This window comes from Colobus angolensis, unplaced genomic scaffold (assembly GCF_000951035.1).
Source record: "Colobus angolensis palliatus isolate OR3802 unplaced genomic scaffold, Cang.pa_1.0 Scaffold82, whole genome shotgun sequence".
Classification (NCBI taxonomy): Eukaryota; Metazoa; Chordata; class Mammalia; order Primates; family Cercopithecidae; genus Colobus; species Colobus angolensis.
In genome coordinates, this window is record NW_012122043.1 from 2,929,396 (window position 1) to 2,945,642 (window position 16,247).

Sequence of the window (16,247 nt, forward strand, 5' to 3'; positions counted from 1 at the left end):
TTTTCCAAGGGGGCACTTGTCTCGCCATGGAAACGGGCTCCGGGTCTCGAGCGTCTGTCTGGACCACTTCTGGGGCACACACTGTTCTTGTGGCTCTCACAGAGCAGCACAGTGGCTTCGATAGGAGAGGAGGAAGAGGAGCAGAACAGGCAGTCTTCCTAGCTGAGGGCTGGCGCCCGCTCTTTTCTTTGGCCAGCCAGAACCTTTTTCTTTATTTTTCTCGTTACTGACTTCTAGAAATGACGTCAGCAAGGCCTCTGGGCCTGTAGCGGGGTCCTCTGAGAGCCGGCCTCCCGGGGAGGGTGGAAGAAGGAGCAGGGATTGTGGAGTGTGTCCTGGTCTGACCTTCCAGAAGCTTTTGTGGTTTTTGTCCTTGAGGAATGGGCCCCAGAGGCCTCTGAGTCTTGCATTTTGAGTTTGTTGGGCCAGAGGGGGAAAGGGGTAGAGGGGTATCCAATCCTTAAATGTCCACAGGCCCCCCCATGAAGGTGGCTGGTGTGTTGGTCAGGGGCTCTGGGGTCCAGGGACGGCCGAGGGTGGCAGTGACCGGCTCTCCTGCTTGTTCTTCTCACAGTGGATGTGGCCACGGCGCTGCCTCTACAAGTGGCCCCCTCAGCAGTGCCCATGGACCTGCGCCTGGACCACCAGTTCTCGCTGCCTGTGGCAGAGCCCGCCCTGCGGGAGCAGCAGCTACAGCAGGAGCTCCTGGCGCTCAAGCAGAAGCAGCAGATCCAGAGGCAGATCCTCATCGCCGAGTTCCAGAGGCAGCACGAGCAGCTCTCCCGGCAGCACGAGGCACAGCTCCACGAGCACATCAAGGTGAGGCGCAGCACGCGTGGGTGAGGGTGGGCCAGGCCTCCGGCACCCTGAACTCCCGTGACTCCAGGCCTCCGCCTCTGCGGAGTGTGCCGGGGCCCCAGGCATGACGCGAGGTTCCTGCAGGAGGCGACACACCGCGGGCAGCACTTCCGTGTATTACACAGGATGTGGTGCTGAGTGGGAAAGCGGTCTCAAGTCATTGTGTGGAAGCATATTGCAAACAGGAAAAATGCTTATCACCTAATTTCATCTGAAACGTGCTCAGAAATAGAAAACCTACCTAAGGGAAGAAGCACCAGAACCTTAAAGATTGTTGCTGGGAGCTGTATTGACAAATCTGTGTGTTTTCTTTGTCTTACGACTTTTCTGTATTTTCTGTTTTCTCTACTAACCTTTTATAACTAGAAAAAGATAATATTTTATTTTAATTTAAATGCGGTAAGGAAAAAACAAAGACTTTTTTGGTACTTACTCTCGACAAATATTTAATCTGATACCATATTTTAAAATTAAATCAATTGGAAATATGTACGAGTGATATGTAGCAAAGTTGTATTATGTAGTTGGCAGGCTAGTTATGATATCTGTGATTATAATATGCTGTCACTGCATTTAAAACCATTTGGAGCAACACTGTCTAATAGAAATATACATGAGTATATTAAAATTCCACCAGTAATTTTAAATAATCTAGTGGTCGCATTAAACAAAGTGGTCACAAAACCAGATTAAGTCATGTGTATCTGTGTAAGAAAATTACCCCAACACTTAGCAGTTTAAAATAGCAAGCTTGCGTTATCTTGCTCTGTGGGTCAGGAATCCTAGAGCAGCTTAGCTGATGGGGTTTCCCATTATGTTGCTGTTAAGATGTGGGACAGGGCTATGGCCTCATCTGCAGGGCTGACTGGACCGAGGCGGGAGGAGCTCCATTCAGGCTCGCTCACATGGCCGCAGGCAAGAGGCCTGAGGTGCTCGTCCACAGGGCTGCTCACAGCATAGCAGCCCACTTCCCAGAGGGAGCAACCCGAGAGGAAGCATGGCCAACATGGAAGCCACAGGGTCTCTCATGGCCTGATCTGGGAAGCGGCAGGCCGCCACCAGCACTGCTGCTGCTGCTGTTGTTCTTGCTAAGTCTTGGCAAGTCACCGGGGCCTAGACACAGAGCATGTCTCCGTTCGGGCCAGCTGCATTTTGAGCCACATGTGGTTCATGGCAACTGTTGCACAGCACAGATGTAGAGCATCAAAAGCCTGTGACCATATGCTACCTGGTGCTTCTGAGATGCTCACGTGGTCCATGGGTAGAAGTTGTTCAGCTGAGATCTTGGCTACCTGGCGTTAGCCCGCATGCAGATATTACTGTGTCCATCTAGTATGCAGAGAAGCTTAGAGGTGCATCCTTCTGTTTCTGCCCTAGCTGGTAATTCTCTTGACCACAGGATCCCAGTTTCCCTTCCTTAATATGTAAGACACTTTGTTCAGTGTCTTTATTTCATAATCACTGTTGAGAAATGGAAGTAAAGTAGTATCAGTTGTCTGTAGACTTAGTGGCAGATTGCAGGGGAGGCTGCATCCCAAAGCTGGGCTGGCCCTGGACGACAGGCCCAGGGACAGCTCCGTGTCCCCTCTCATGGGTGCCAAACCATTCTGTGAGTGCCTGTGCTTCAAAGGTGAGCCCTGAGAGCCCTGTCCTCGGCCCCCTCTGGCCTTGAGGGACCAGGGGATGGGAGGTTTCTGGCTGAACCTTGAGGGGCTACTTAGGGGCTCTGGGTCTTTGGACTTTGCACCATTGCCTTGGCATTTGTTGGCTTGGGAGTTGTTGCTGCTGCTTTTTTCCGATGCACTGGTCTGCTAATGTCAGTGTTTGACAAACCAAGGAGAGGACACTTTCCTGAGCTCTTTTGGTCCATGCTTTATCGTTTTTGCCTTCAGAATTCAGAGCAACCTAGCAGCCATGTGTAACAAACAGGTCACTTGTCCCTGTGGAGATTGGCCCCCCCAGCCTCCACTGGGACCCTGTCCACTCTAACAAGCCCACTCGAGTTTAGGGTGGGGCAGTTGAGAGCTCCACAAGCACCATACCCTTCAGGATCCCTGTGATCCCGACATTCCTGGCAGGCGGGACACAAGAGAGGACTCAGTCTTCACTTTACTGATGGCGCCGCTCTGTGTGTGGACAGGCTAGGCTTGCCTCCCTCACGGCCCTGACCATGGGCAACTGCAACTGGCTGCTGTTTTTCAAGCCTGGGAGAAGAGTTTTCAAGAAGAGTTTTCAAGCTGGCTGAAGGAAACAGGTGCGTGCCAGGCAGAAGGCCCGGGTCAGGGGGAGTCACTGCAGGCAGTCTCTGCAGCCCACCCAGGGCTTCAGCTCACCGGCCTTTCCGTGACCGGCCAAGAGCAGCCCTCAAGAGGCCACTCGTATTATTTTGTTTTTGCGCCATAGGCTCACATTCTGTGACTCCTAGAAGTAATTTTTAAAAATGAGTATTGTAACTCCTTTGTATTCTGCATGTTGGCGACCTCATATCAAGCCAGGACTCCCCAACAGCAGTCTTGACCCAGGCACTGCCCTGTACCTCTCAGAAGCCCCACTTCGGCCGCTGGTCCCGCCTGCCTGGGGGACATGAGGAGCGCTCGCTCACTCCAGCTTCCCTGCATTCCTGCAGCCCAACACAGTTCCCGGCTGAGGATGGCCTCGGGGGCTCCTGCTGAATTCCATTTTTCGTGTTGTCACTGCGCCCTGGTGAGCCCTGCAGTCCTCGCCGTTGATCCAGCTGCAGCATTCACAGCGCGTGATTAGGAGACCACCCCAAAGCTGCCACGGGTGTCGGTGCAGAGCGAGGTTAAGGAGATGGGATTGTTGATGTCTCATTCCATGCTGGTTGCATGTGTAGCTTTTACAAGAAGAAGACATAGATGAGAAGCTGAGAAGTAAGCCTGAGCCCTGTGTGTTTGACCGGGGCTCCTCACGGTAGTCCTAGGAGGCCAGAAGAAATAAAGAAGACACTTGAGTTGGGGTCAGTGCTGCCACCTCAGGGCGAGGCCAGGTCCCACCTCCAGAACCCCTCTGCTTCTCCTCTCCTGGTGCCCCAGGAGCTGACTTCACTGCTTGGAAGAAAGCACCGTGACCCCAGTCCTCACGTCGCTCCTACAGGCCGGGCCTTCAGGCCATGCTCCTCATTCCTGGAGGGGTCCCTGGGAGAGCCCACCCCCCCACCCCCCCCATGGCAGACCCTCTGAAAGATGGTTGGAGACCCCAGAACCATGGCTCTGGAGCCAGTCTCTGGGCCAGGGTCTCAAAAGCACAGAAAGAAGTTCAAGGTTGCCTTTCTCTTTGCGTTTTAATCATTTATTTCTTCATTAAAATAGAGGTTATAAAAGCTGGGTGCGGTGGCTCAAGCCTGTAATCCCAGCACTTTGGGAGGCTGAGACGGGCGGATCACGAGGTCAAGAGATCGAGACCATCCTGGCTAACACGGTGAAACCCCGTCTCTACTAAAAATACAAAAAACTAGCCGGGCAAGGTGGCAGCGCCTGTAGTCCCAGCTACTCTGGAGGCTGAGGCAGGAGAATGGCGGGAACCCGGGAGGCGGAGCTTGCAGTGAGCTGAGATCCGGCCACTGCACTCCAGCCTGGGCAACAGAGCAAGACTCTGTCTCAAAAAAAAAAAAAAAAAAAGCCATTTGAACTACATAGTGGTTTCATTACTTTAGGAGGCTTTTGTTTGGATGATTTAAACTCTTTATAAGCCATCATATTGTTAGTGACATTTGGCAATGGTGTTTGTCAGACAGATTTCTTGAACACAAAATCTAATTAGTGTCATTAAATCATCAGTGAATTTGAATAAAGTTTTATAATTGAAAAGGGAATCATTTTAAAAGTATAACTTAAATTATTAATGTTGGGTAAATAGGATCTTTTAGGAGAGTTTTAATGCTCATGGTCCCCGTGGACTTTCCTGTTTCCTGGCTCTTTGTGGTGGTTTAGACCCAGCCTCGCCTCTCCTTCTCGGACAGCACTTTTCCACCTAGAAGTGGATCCCAGATGAGCGTGGAAGTTTCTCTCTTGTACCTCTGTGTTTTTGTTTGTTTGTTTGTTTTTCGAGGCAGTCTCGCTCAACTGTCACCCAGGCTGGAGTGCAGTGGTGCCATCTCCGCTCACTGCAATCTTCTCCTCCCAGGTTCAAGCGATTCTCATGCCTCAGCCTCCTGAGTGGCTGGGATTACCGGCATGCACCACAACACCTGGCTGCTAATTTTTGTATTTTTGGTAGAGACAGGGTTTTCCCATGTTGGCCAGGCTGGGTTCAAACTCCTGACCTCAAGTGATTTGCCTGCCTCGGCCTCCCAAAGTGCTGGGTTTACAGGCATGAGCCACCACACCAGGCCTGTCTCTTGCGTTTCTGATCAATGCCTCTCAGAAGTGTATAGAGAGGGAGAATACAAACATAGGTACCCAGAGAGTGTCCAAGGACAGGCCATGATGCTATGGCTAGAGCATGCCCCAGGCCAGTGAGTAACAGAGCAGGGGCATGTGGGAGACCCCAAGCACAAGCCTGGGCCCCAGCACCCCCCGCAGGGTGCACCTCTCCCCAGGAAACATAGGGCACCCCTGCAGGGTGCATCTCTCCCCAGAAGGCACATGGCACCCCCAGAGGGCACACCTCTCCCCAGGAGGCATGGGGCACCCCCTGCAGGCCACACGTCTCCCCCGGAGACACGGGGCACCCTTCATTGGGCAGACCTCTCCCCAGGAGATACAGGGCATCCCCTGTAGGGCATTCCTCTCCCCAGAAAACACTGGGGCATCCCTATAGGGCACACCTCTCCCTAGGAGATACAGGGCACCCCCCATGGGGTGCACCTCTCCCCAGAAGGCACTGCGGCTTCCCTCTTACAGGGCACAGCTTCCAGGATAGACACGGAGGGACCCCCCCCCATAGGGCACAGCTTCCAGGGCAGACACTGAGGGACCCCCCCACCATAGGGCACAGCCTCCAGGGCAGGCACTGTGGGACCCCCGCATAGGGCACAGCCTCCAGGACAGGCACTGTTGGACCCCCGCATAGAGCACAGCCTCCAGGGCAGGCACTGTGGGACTCCCGCATAGGGCACAGCCTCCAGGGCACCTTTTGTATGTAGGTTGCACATCGCCCTTCTGCAAGGCTTACCCTTTCTCCCTGCAGTGGTGTAAGGCGTGCCTTTTCTTCCCTAACTTCAGAGTATTCCAGTTGAATGCATGAAAAATAAAAATCATTTACACACTGTTTTAGTGTGCATGTCTTTTTTTTTTTTTTTTTTTAACTAGCAAGGCTGGCCTCTTTTTCATGTGTGCGTGTGTGTGTGGTGTGTGTATCTGTGTGACTTGTGCTGTGGAGAGCACAGTGGGTAGGAGAGAGTTTTCAGAGCTGTTTAGTTGCTAATGTGACTCTTCCTTTCAGCGAGGGACTAACATGGAAAGGAACCTAGTGTTCTGGCACTGGGAGCGTGGGTCATGATCCTTATTCTCTTTAATATCTGGCCGAGGAAGCTGAAGAGATGTTGCCCAGGCCCAGCTTTCCGGTCACCTGAGGCAGCTGTCAGTGAGCCTCAGAGCTCACCTGGGCTGTGCTGAATACCTGATCCAGGGCTCCATGCCAGGACAGGGGTGCGGTGGGGAGGCGGGGGGCGGGAGCTCACCCTTGGTTTAGAGCAGAGTCCCACTATGGTGCCTCTGGGTGAGGGTTAAGAATAGGTGGGAAGACTTCGTGTGCACCTTTGCTTAGCATGAGCTGCCTCCCAAGCTAAGCAGAGGCACACGCACTTGGCAGTGGGGTCTGGCGACCCATGGGGTACATGGGCACACACCTGGAGAGCCATGGGTGCCGCGGCCCGACCCCAGCCGGTCTGCCTCTGGTGTTCCCATCCATGATGGCAGCTTACCATGACCGTCCGTGGCGTCCACTCTTCTGCCCTTTCCTCCTGGCCCCTGCTGCTGTGTGTGAGTGCAGCATCTCCACACTCTGGGGCTGTTCCCCTGGCAAGTTCAAAAAGAGACACAAAGAATTCAGAAGTTTACTTTTTAAAGTGAAAATCTTTTTGGGTTACCACGTGAATATTTGTATATTAAATTCTGAAGTCAGAGTCAAAGCAGCTAAATTCTGGGGCTCCTATATTTGGTTCAGAGTTCAGTGTATGCTTCAAGTAAGCTTAAAGTCTGGTTAGAGTAATAGGATCAGCTATGATTGGTTTTGTTTTTGCTTTTCTTAGAAGAACGAGGTCGTAGTCATCTTATTTTAAATTGCTCATTATAGTTTCAGTCTGCAAAAAATTGCTTCCCAACAGCCCTTCCCCCATGGAGTAGTCTAACGTGAAATGTTAGTGAGGGATTAGTTACAGTTTTAGCTCACTTAAAAATAAGCGCATCTCGAAGTCCTGTTTTTCGAAGCCTGAATTTGGTACTCCAGTGACGCACCTGCGCTCTGGAAGCCAACTGAGGGTGCCCCACGAAGAATAAGTACCTATTCACGATGCCAGGGTGTGGGGCGGGAGTGAAGAAGAGTGAAATGGCCATCTTCCCTTGCGGTTCGTCAGCATTTTCCAAGGGTGCCAAGGGCAGAGGGTCCCTGTGTCAGAAGATCAAGAAACAGGCCTGACATCTAAGGTTGTGCTGTAAACAAGGAGTGTTGAAATCCAGTTTGTCCTGACAGCTTTCACTTTGCAGACTTTGCTCTGCAGATAATCTGTTATAAATCTAATAAGGTGGAATGCCTCCCTACACAAGCGAAGCGTGAGATCACACAGCGTTGCCGGGGGCAGTTAGGGAATCAGTCACCGTTTGTGACTGCTGGTTTCATTAAAACTCCACCACAGTCGTGCCTCTGGGAGTTTTGCCTTCCTGTGAATTTTAATCCCCAGCAGCCATGGTTGTTGTTTTCATTCTTTTTGAAATGATGGTGGAAAGAGCTCACTTTCCTTCTGGGTTCTGGCTGACAGGTAGATACTGTGGGACTGCATTAGGCTGCATCTGTCCGCTCTGTTTCCGCCCTGAGTGAGCTCTGAGCAGCAGGAGGGAGGGAGCCAAGGGGCCCTGTGCAGGTGACAGCCAGAGGGGAGGGGCTTGCCATAACGAGGAGATCAGTTCAACAAAGGATTGTGTTTTCTGAGCTGAGAAGCGCCCCGAAGCCCTGTGGGTTGCACGTTTATAGGTTAACCTGCCGGTGGCCTTCCCAGTCTGCAGACAGTGGCCCAGGGACGCCCTCGGGGCACCTTTACCTGTGTACACAGCTCTGGCACCCCAAGGCAGAGTCCTGAATCTGTACATGCCCAGATGTTTGTCCTGGTAGAGGGACTTTGCTTGTGTGTGGCGGCGAGGAACACTGTGTCAGGAAGGTGTGCTCCAGGCAGTATCTCCCTAGTCTTGAGGGGGCCTGATTTTACCTTAGGATAACATCTAGTGTCTGCAGGAAGTTGGCCTCTCCAGGCGACATCTTTTGAAAGTGACGGTTTGATGATGACCAGGCCGCACGGAGGCAAACCCAGGCCAGCTCTTCTGAGAGTTCCCCCATGCTACCTCTTCCAGTCCTCACAGGAACCCTTGGCGCAGGTCCCAGGTTTAACCCAGCACGGAGAGCTTAAATATTTAGGTGGAAGTGTGCTGGCAGTGAGCAGACGGGCGGAGCAGGGTTTCTTGGCCAGGCAGCCCGCCCTCCAGCCAGCATGCTGCAGACCACCTGTGAGTCTTCGGAGGCCAGTGCTGCCCAGATGAAGGACATGGCAAGAGCTTGCTTATGTTTATCCCACCATCCCCCAGAAGTTCATTTAAGTTGGTTGTTCGGAATTAAGTTTTTGCCATGGGAAAGATACAGGTGAGATGCTTGGTGTGTGCAGCCCAGCCCCGACGGCCCTCCCTGCCCCTCCTGCACGCGCTGCTGCCAGGCATGGTGGGAGCCCCCTCTCCCTCAGCCCACCCAGGCCTCCTGCCTTGCCTGTGCTCACACATCTGCCAGGAGCAGCACTCATGCTGGAAGGCAGCCTGCAGGTGCACCTGCCTGGGTAGGGTCATGCCTCAGCCTCTCCCCTTCTCCCTCTTTCCCTGGGTGTGGGCCTACCTCCCGCCACCTCTCCGGCTCCTCTATCCCTGTGCTCCTGGCTGGAATTGAGTCCCACCCCCTTTGTGAGGGCTGTAGGTGGATGGGTGTGTTTGTGGACAGGGCTTTTTGTCTGTGGGGAGAGCAGGCAGGTCCTGTCCCCAGTGTCTGGATGCTGCCCTGCTCTCTCTGTTGCCATAAATTCTCACTGTGTGTGACCACAAGTGTGACTGGACAGCCCTACCTAAAGCCTGAGGTCCCACTGCCCTGGACTCAACGCGATTCCTGTGGGGCTCTGCCATCCAGGCCACTTCTGCCACCATGGGGCAGTGGGGAGGGAGGCTGGCTGTGGGCTGCAGGCTGCAATGGCCCAGCCCAGGTGGGCTGGGAAAGACCAGCACTGTGGTCTCTATCCTGGAGGCTGGGGCGGCCTCACTCCAGAGCTGTCTGCTGGGGGCACTGCAGTGGGGCAGGTGGTTTCTGCCTGGGGACCCTTCCTCAGGGTGGGCCATGGGGGGCAGCAGCCCAGGACACCCTTCCATCCACATGGGGGACTCATGAGAGGCCGTCATGTTCATTTTGCTTGTTCACTGTCACCGCAAGTTTGAGGTTTGCTGAATGCCATTTGGTTGGCCAGTGCATGTCTCTGTCCCTTGTCTGGGCTGGGGGCTTTACTTACAGAGTGGAAGAATGAGGAGTTTTACCTGACAAAATTATACAGTTGATGTTACATTTAACATTGTGGACATGATGTGATTCGAGTTTCACACAAGTCACAGACACGCGGGGTGACTGGCATGTCTCATCTTGAGTAGGAAGAGGTTGTGAGCAGGCCGAAATCCTTTCTTCCCCATTTACAAGTGGCTCTGGGTGGTCGTGGGAACTGGCTGAGTCCTCAGCAGTGGGAAGCGAGGCCCAGGAAGGGGATTGATGTCCCTGGTGGGGCCGTTCCTCCTCCCCCTCACCGCCTGTGACCATGAAAGGGCTTCAGCCAGGCTGTTTTTGCAGCCTGGATCTTCCCAGAAGCCTAGGGGTCTGAAAGGTGTGTGTGCTGGGTGCCTGGGGGCTGAGCTGGACCTCCAGGCTCTCACAGGACAGGGTGTGGTAGCCACCTGGGAGCTGGCTCTGCAGGGGCAGCAAGGGCGTGGAGCTCGCCAGTCGGCTCAGGCCTCTCATGTGAAGAAGGACCCAGCAAGATGCCAGAGATGTTCCGGACACACACTGCCCGCCCCCATCACCTTGCCGATGCCACTGAGGTTCAGCGCCCACGGAGAAGGGCAGCGTCCTTGCACACTCACAGATGCCTGGAGCACACGTGCTCCCTTGCACGCACACTCACATTCAGAACACACACTTGGGTGCACAAGCGCGTTGATGTGCATGTCTCTCCGTGCGGGCGGCCCTGTTGTCCTGGAGAAGCAGGCCCTGTAGCTGAAGGCTCGTGCTGCCTCCCGCCCTGAGCACACTGCGTGGTGGTGGGTTCTCAGGCTGTGGTGTCTCGGGGACCCAGGCCCCTGCCCCTGCTGGCCCGACTCTGTCAGGGTTGCCTCTGCCCGTCTTTGTAATCCTTTTCACCTGCTTTCCTACCCCTCAGCCACTGTCATTTTCCTTTGTTACCACCTGTTGCTCTGAAGTGACGTACATCTGTTGTAGGGCAGCAATCGGTCCCAACCTTTTTGGCACCAGGGACTCTGGTTTCATGCAAGGTGGTTTTTTCCATGGACAGGGGTGGGGGGTGCAAGAGGATGGTTTTGGGATGAAACTTCCACCACCTCAGATCATCAAGCTTTAGAGTCTCATAAGGAGCGTGCATCCTGGATCCCCCACACGCAGTTCACAACAGGGTCACACTCCTGTGAGAATCTAATGCTGCCGCTGATCCGGCAGGAGCTCGAGCTCCGGTGGGAATGCTCCCTAGGCTGCCACTTACCTCCTGCTTTGTGGCCCACTTCCTAACAGGCCAGGGATTGCCACCCATCCACGGCCAGAGGTGGGGACACCTGCCGTAGAGGGATTGAAGAATACACAGGGATGACAGTGTGGCGCGGGTGGCATCCTGTGGGCGCCAGTCCTGTGCCAGCACGGTCACTCATGGAGCACAGGCGTCTAGTGGCTGCCTCGACACACACCCTGCTCTATGCCTTGCTCATCCTTTCCCTGGCCTGAGCCTCATCCTCCAGGCAGAACCACCAGCTGGTAGAAGCCCCACTCTGGAGCCAGCCCAGAGCCCCTGATTCACTAAGTTTCCTCCACAGAAAGTTCCTTGGGCCACTCTGGTTGCCAGGATGCCTGCTCACCCCAAACCCTCTCACCATCCCCTCTCCCTCCATAAGTGGAGCAAGACCAACAAAAAGCATCCCAACAGTGGCCGGGTGAGGCAGCTCACACCCCTCATCCCAGAGCTTCGGGAAGCTAAGGCGGGAGGATCACTTGAGCCCAGGAGTTTGAGACCAGTCCCTGCAACAGAGCAATACCTTGTTTCGTCAAAAAAGAAAAAAACGTGTCTGGGTGCGGTGGTGTGCACCTGTAGGCCCAGCTACTCAGGAGGCTGAGGTGGGAGAATGGCTTGAGCCCAGGAGTTCGAGACCAGCCTGGGAAACACAGCAGGACCCATTTGCTACAATTTTGTTTTAATTAACTGCCATCTATTTGGGAGTCTGAGGTAGAAGGATCACTTGAGCCCAGGAGGTCTAGGTTACAGCGAGCTATGATTGTGCCACTGCACTCCAGCCTGGGCAACAGAGCGAGACCCTGTGTCTAAAATAAAAAAAGACAATGGGACAAGAGACAGCTGGTAACTGAGCAGGTACTGGGGACAGCAGACAGACCATGAGGGGGACACGTGCAGGCCACAGTGGGTGGCAGAGAGGCTCTCCCCGGCAGGCAGGTGGCAGAGCTCCTCACACCTGTGGAGGCCTGGCACTTCCCCTGGGCTGGCCCAGGGGCTTGTGTGGAAACTGAGGAAACTGTGTACAGACAGAACCCTGGAGTGTGCAAACAGGAACAGAGCCGTCTTGGAGGAGCGGGAGGGTGTGCGGGAGCCCTGGAGCGTGGGCTGGGTCCCAGGGCAGAGGTCCTCTGGGGTTGCAGGAGTCCCTCTCAGGGTGTCTGGTCAGTTGCACCTTCCCACACTCATCAGCGCCAGGCCAAATTATTCCTTTTCACCTTTTCTAATACCGTGAGTGAAATGGCAAATGTTCACTAACAAGCTTGAACATTGATCCCCATTTATCTTTAAACAGTTCTGTGCATCTCCTGTTCTTTTTTGCCCAACTTTTTAGTGGGCTGCCTGTCATATGCTCATGAATGTATAACAACCATTTATGTAAAATTTATCTGTGTGTCATAAATACTGCAGTTTTTATTTTACCTTCTGCCTTTTAATTGTTATTAAGACAAACATTTTTATGTCTATCAGTTTTTGAAATATGAGATATAATTTATACCCAGTAGAATGCCAGCCCTTAAGGGTGCTGTTGGGCGACTGTGCCCTCCCTATGGACACTGGACAGGTCGGACACTCCATCCACTGGGGCGTTTCCTCCGGCCTCGGCCCCCGTCGCCCTCCCTCACCTCCGCAGAGGCAGCCTTCTGATGTTTATCCTTGTGCGTTTTTTCCGTTTTAGAACTTCATGTGAATATAGTCAGCCCTCCATACTTTTGGGTTTCACCTCCACTCATTGAGCCTGCGGAGGATCAGAGCCTGGAGACACTGAGGACCAGCCACCCGTATTTCCATGCCAGGCCGTGGTGGAATGTGCGGAACTGGAGCTGCGAGTGCAGAAGCCCCGTGGAGGGTCTTCCAGTCTCGCCTCTTGTCTCTGCTCTTTCACCCTCTGCCAACACCTGCTCTTTAGCAGTTCACCTGTGTTTCCTTGTGTACACGCAGGTTATTCTTCTTTATGGTTAGGTGGTGTTCTCTTTAATGAACACACATCGTTTGTCCAAGTGTCCACCTTCGAGGGAATGTATGGGTTGCCTCGAGGCTGGTCTGACCAGAACTCCCATGCACATTCTTGTACAGGCTTTCTGTGGGTGTGCTTCCGTGTTTCGGATAAATAGCTAGGAATGGGATTGCTGGGTCTCAGGGCAGATGTGTGTTTAACTTTATAAGAAAGTGCCCAGCAGTTTTCTGAAGTGGTTGTACCCTTTCACGCTCTCTGCACTATCTTTATGTCATTCTCAAAATAGCATTTCCAACTTGCAAGATAACATAACTCTTCTTGCATATTTTCTTCTAGCAAGCCAATGGCTTTTGTTTTTAATATTTTCCACTTAAAAGGTAAGACAATGCCCAGAGCCTGGAATGGCCCTGACTTCTTTTTTGGACTGAAATAGCAGCACTGCAGGGCAGGGCAGTGCCTAAGGCCACACCAGGGCAGACACATGGGGCCTGGGCTGGTTTATTGGGTCTTCATCGGGTCTCTGTGTGTGGAGCCTGGGCTCTGACCATCTGTCTGCTCCTTCTGCTTGCAGCAGCAGCAAGAGATGCTGGCCCTGAAGCACCAGCAGGAGCTGCTGGAACACCAGCGGAAGCTGGAGAGGCACCGCCAGGAGCAGGAGCTGGAGAAGCAGCACCGGGAGCAGAAGCTGCAGCAGCTCAAGAACAAGGAGAAGGGCAAAGAGAGTGAGTGCGGGCACAGAAGGCCGGGCAGAGGGAGGGAGGCTGAGTGCGAGTGCAGAAGGCTGGGCAGAGAGAGGGAGTGGGGGCATGGACTCCGGAAGGTGGGGGGCAGAGGGAGTGAGTGCAGGAGGGCACTGGGGCAGCACATGGGGAGTAGGGAAAGATCTAGGGGCAGCTGAGCCTCACTGTGGTGACTCTTGCCACTTCGCCTGTGCTGGGTTTCTAAGAAGCAGGCCAGGAATGGGACTCCCACCCCCTGACAGGGACAGTGAGTGTAGCGTGTGTGTCAGCCCACCCTTGGTTAGCTCCCCCAGTGAACCAGAGTCCATGGATTTATCTTCATCCAGGGATGCAGGATTCAATATTAACATCAAAACAAGGGGCATTCGGCCCGACTTTTGGTTTGATTTAAACATTTTAAAGACTATTTGGCAGGATTCCTAATAGACTTAAAAGTATTAAAAGCCATAAAGCATGCCAGATGCACAGTGAATTTCATCTGTGAGTTCTGCCCTGCATTTTTCGAAGTACTTTTCTTTCGGGAGCATTTTGTAAGTGCCTTGAAAGCAGGTGTTAGGTTGTAGAGCAACTCACGGCCCAGTGAGGGGCGGGTGTTAGGTTGGAGAGTGACCCAGTGAGGGCCAGCAGCGTACTTTTCCCATCTGCTCCTTCCACTCTGAATTTTGCCTTCTGTGGGGGCTGTGTTTGTACATCTGGAGACCAGTGTGGTCTGTTTTCTTCTAAGGAGAGCCCACACTTGATACTATCCAGGAGAACATTCTATTTGCTGTTTCCCGCTTTGGAAAATTAGAGGGACACATCTACTGAGGAAAAGGTCACAGTGTCGCCCCTGCTGACTGCGGGCTGCTGGGCCAAGGACCCGTGGGCTCCTCTGCACGAGGACAGTGCCCAATGTCACCAGCGTGTCTGAGCCCTGACATGTCCCCGGGGTGCAGGGTCCACCGTGGGGCTGAGTCTGCTCTGAGCATCCTCTCAGATCTTCACTTAAAAGAGCCCTTGGCTCACTGTGTGTTTGTATCCTTTCTATGGACAACTTGTTGTTTTAAGTGACACAGTCAGGATCTAATCACCAGAGTGAGGAGACTTTCACAGACACTCGGAGTTTCTGCCCAGGACTTCTGTGCTTAGTTGAACTTGTCTGTTCCTGGTAATACTGAAAATGAGCCGAGGTGTACATTTTCCTCAGGTAACAGAATTCCAGGTAAGGAGAGTAGAGCGATTTACTCTTGTAGGGCTGGCCCATAGGTAGGAAGAGCAGTCTTTATGCACTTCCCCCTTCCCCAAAGGTAACTCCTCTCCTGACATTTAACATGGAAGATTAATTTGCCTGCTTTTGAAACGTATGTAAATGGAACCCTTAATATGTAGGATTTTTGTGTTTTGCTTCTTTCTCTGGACGTTACGCTTGTGAAATTCATCCCCATTTTGCATTTAGCAAGAAGTCATTCATTATCTATTCTATATTGCTGTGTGGCATCCCATTTATAAATGCGCCAATGTAGTCATTTCTTCTAAAGTTGTTAGATACTTGGCTTGTTTCCTAACCAGAGCTATTAAAAGCAATGGTGCTTTGTGCATTCTTGGACGTGTTTCTTGGTACATGTGGGCAAATGTGAAGTGGAGTTGTTGAACTTTGGGGCATGCATGTTATCAGTATTCATATGTGATGCCTAAAAGTTTTCAAAGTGGTATACCACTTTACGCTCCTACCAGCCACGTACGGGGGTTCCTGTGGCTCCATGTCCTTGTCCACACTTGCTGCTGTCAGTCACTTTAATTTCAGCTCCTCCTCCTGCCCTCAGCTGCATTTCTTTGATTACCAATAAGATACAGTTTATTTTCATAAGTTTTTTGGCCAAATGCATATTCCTGTTTCTGTGAAGTGCTTGTTCAAGTCTCTTGCCCGTTTTTCTGATGGAGGAGTCTCCCTTTTTCTTGATTTGGAGTTGTTCTTTCTATGTTACGGAATCAAGCCCTTGGCCAGTTGTACATGCTGTAAATCTCCTCTTCCGCTCTGTACTTTGCCTGTTCACTCTCTTAATGTTATCTTTCAGACACAGAAATTCTCCCTTCTAATACAGTTTCAGTCTTTTCCTTTAGATGATTTTGTGCCTCGAGAATCTTTCCGTTCTTCAGAATCTTGGGTACATCCTCTTTAACGATCTCTTAGGAGCTGATTCTACCTGGAATTGATACCAGTGGGGTTTTGTTTGTGACTGCATTGACTCTGTGGTTCAAATTAGGAAGACTTGATATTTTTACAACATTGATTATTTACCTTCTTTAATTTTTCTTAATGTTTTCTTAATAGTTCTGTGTTAAGGGGGCGTGCATGTATTTGATTAAATATATTTCAAGCCATTTGATGGCTTTGGTTGCTATTGTGATGGCTTGGTTTTTATAATTTTGAAAAGCAGTCAATTTTTGACTGTTGACTTTGTGTCCAGCAACCCTGTTAAATTCAGATATCCTAATCATTAATAGATTGTTTTGAATTTTCAACATTTAGAATCCTGTCGTCTATAAATAATGACAAGATTGCCTCCTTTCTGATTGGAATACGTTTTATATCTTTTACTTGCTTATTGTGTAGAATGGACTGAGATTGCCAGTAGAGTATTGAATTGTGGCATGATATCAAGGCAGGCACACTTGTCTGGTTCCCAGTTTCCTGTTAAGTGCCATGTTTTCTGTAGGGGCTTTGTTTGTATTT

General features: G+C 52.0%; 1 protein-coding gene across 1 annotated transcript in view; it reads left to right on the plus strand.

Annotated features, from left to right (window-relative positions):
• The window catches only part of HDAC4 (histone deacetylase 4), a 344,484-nt gene that overhangs the window by 202,564 nt on the left and 125,673 nt on the right, over positions 1 to 16,247 (plus strand). Inside the window, exons 4-5 of the mRNA XM_011929582.1 lie at positions 575 to 819; positions 13,366 to 13,516. Of these exons, the coding sequence (XP_011784972.1) occupies positions 575 to 819; positions 13,366 to 13,516 (396 nt within the window). The remainder of the gene's footprint in view (positions 1 to 574; positions 820 to 13,365; positions 13,517 to 16,247) is intronic.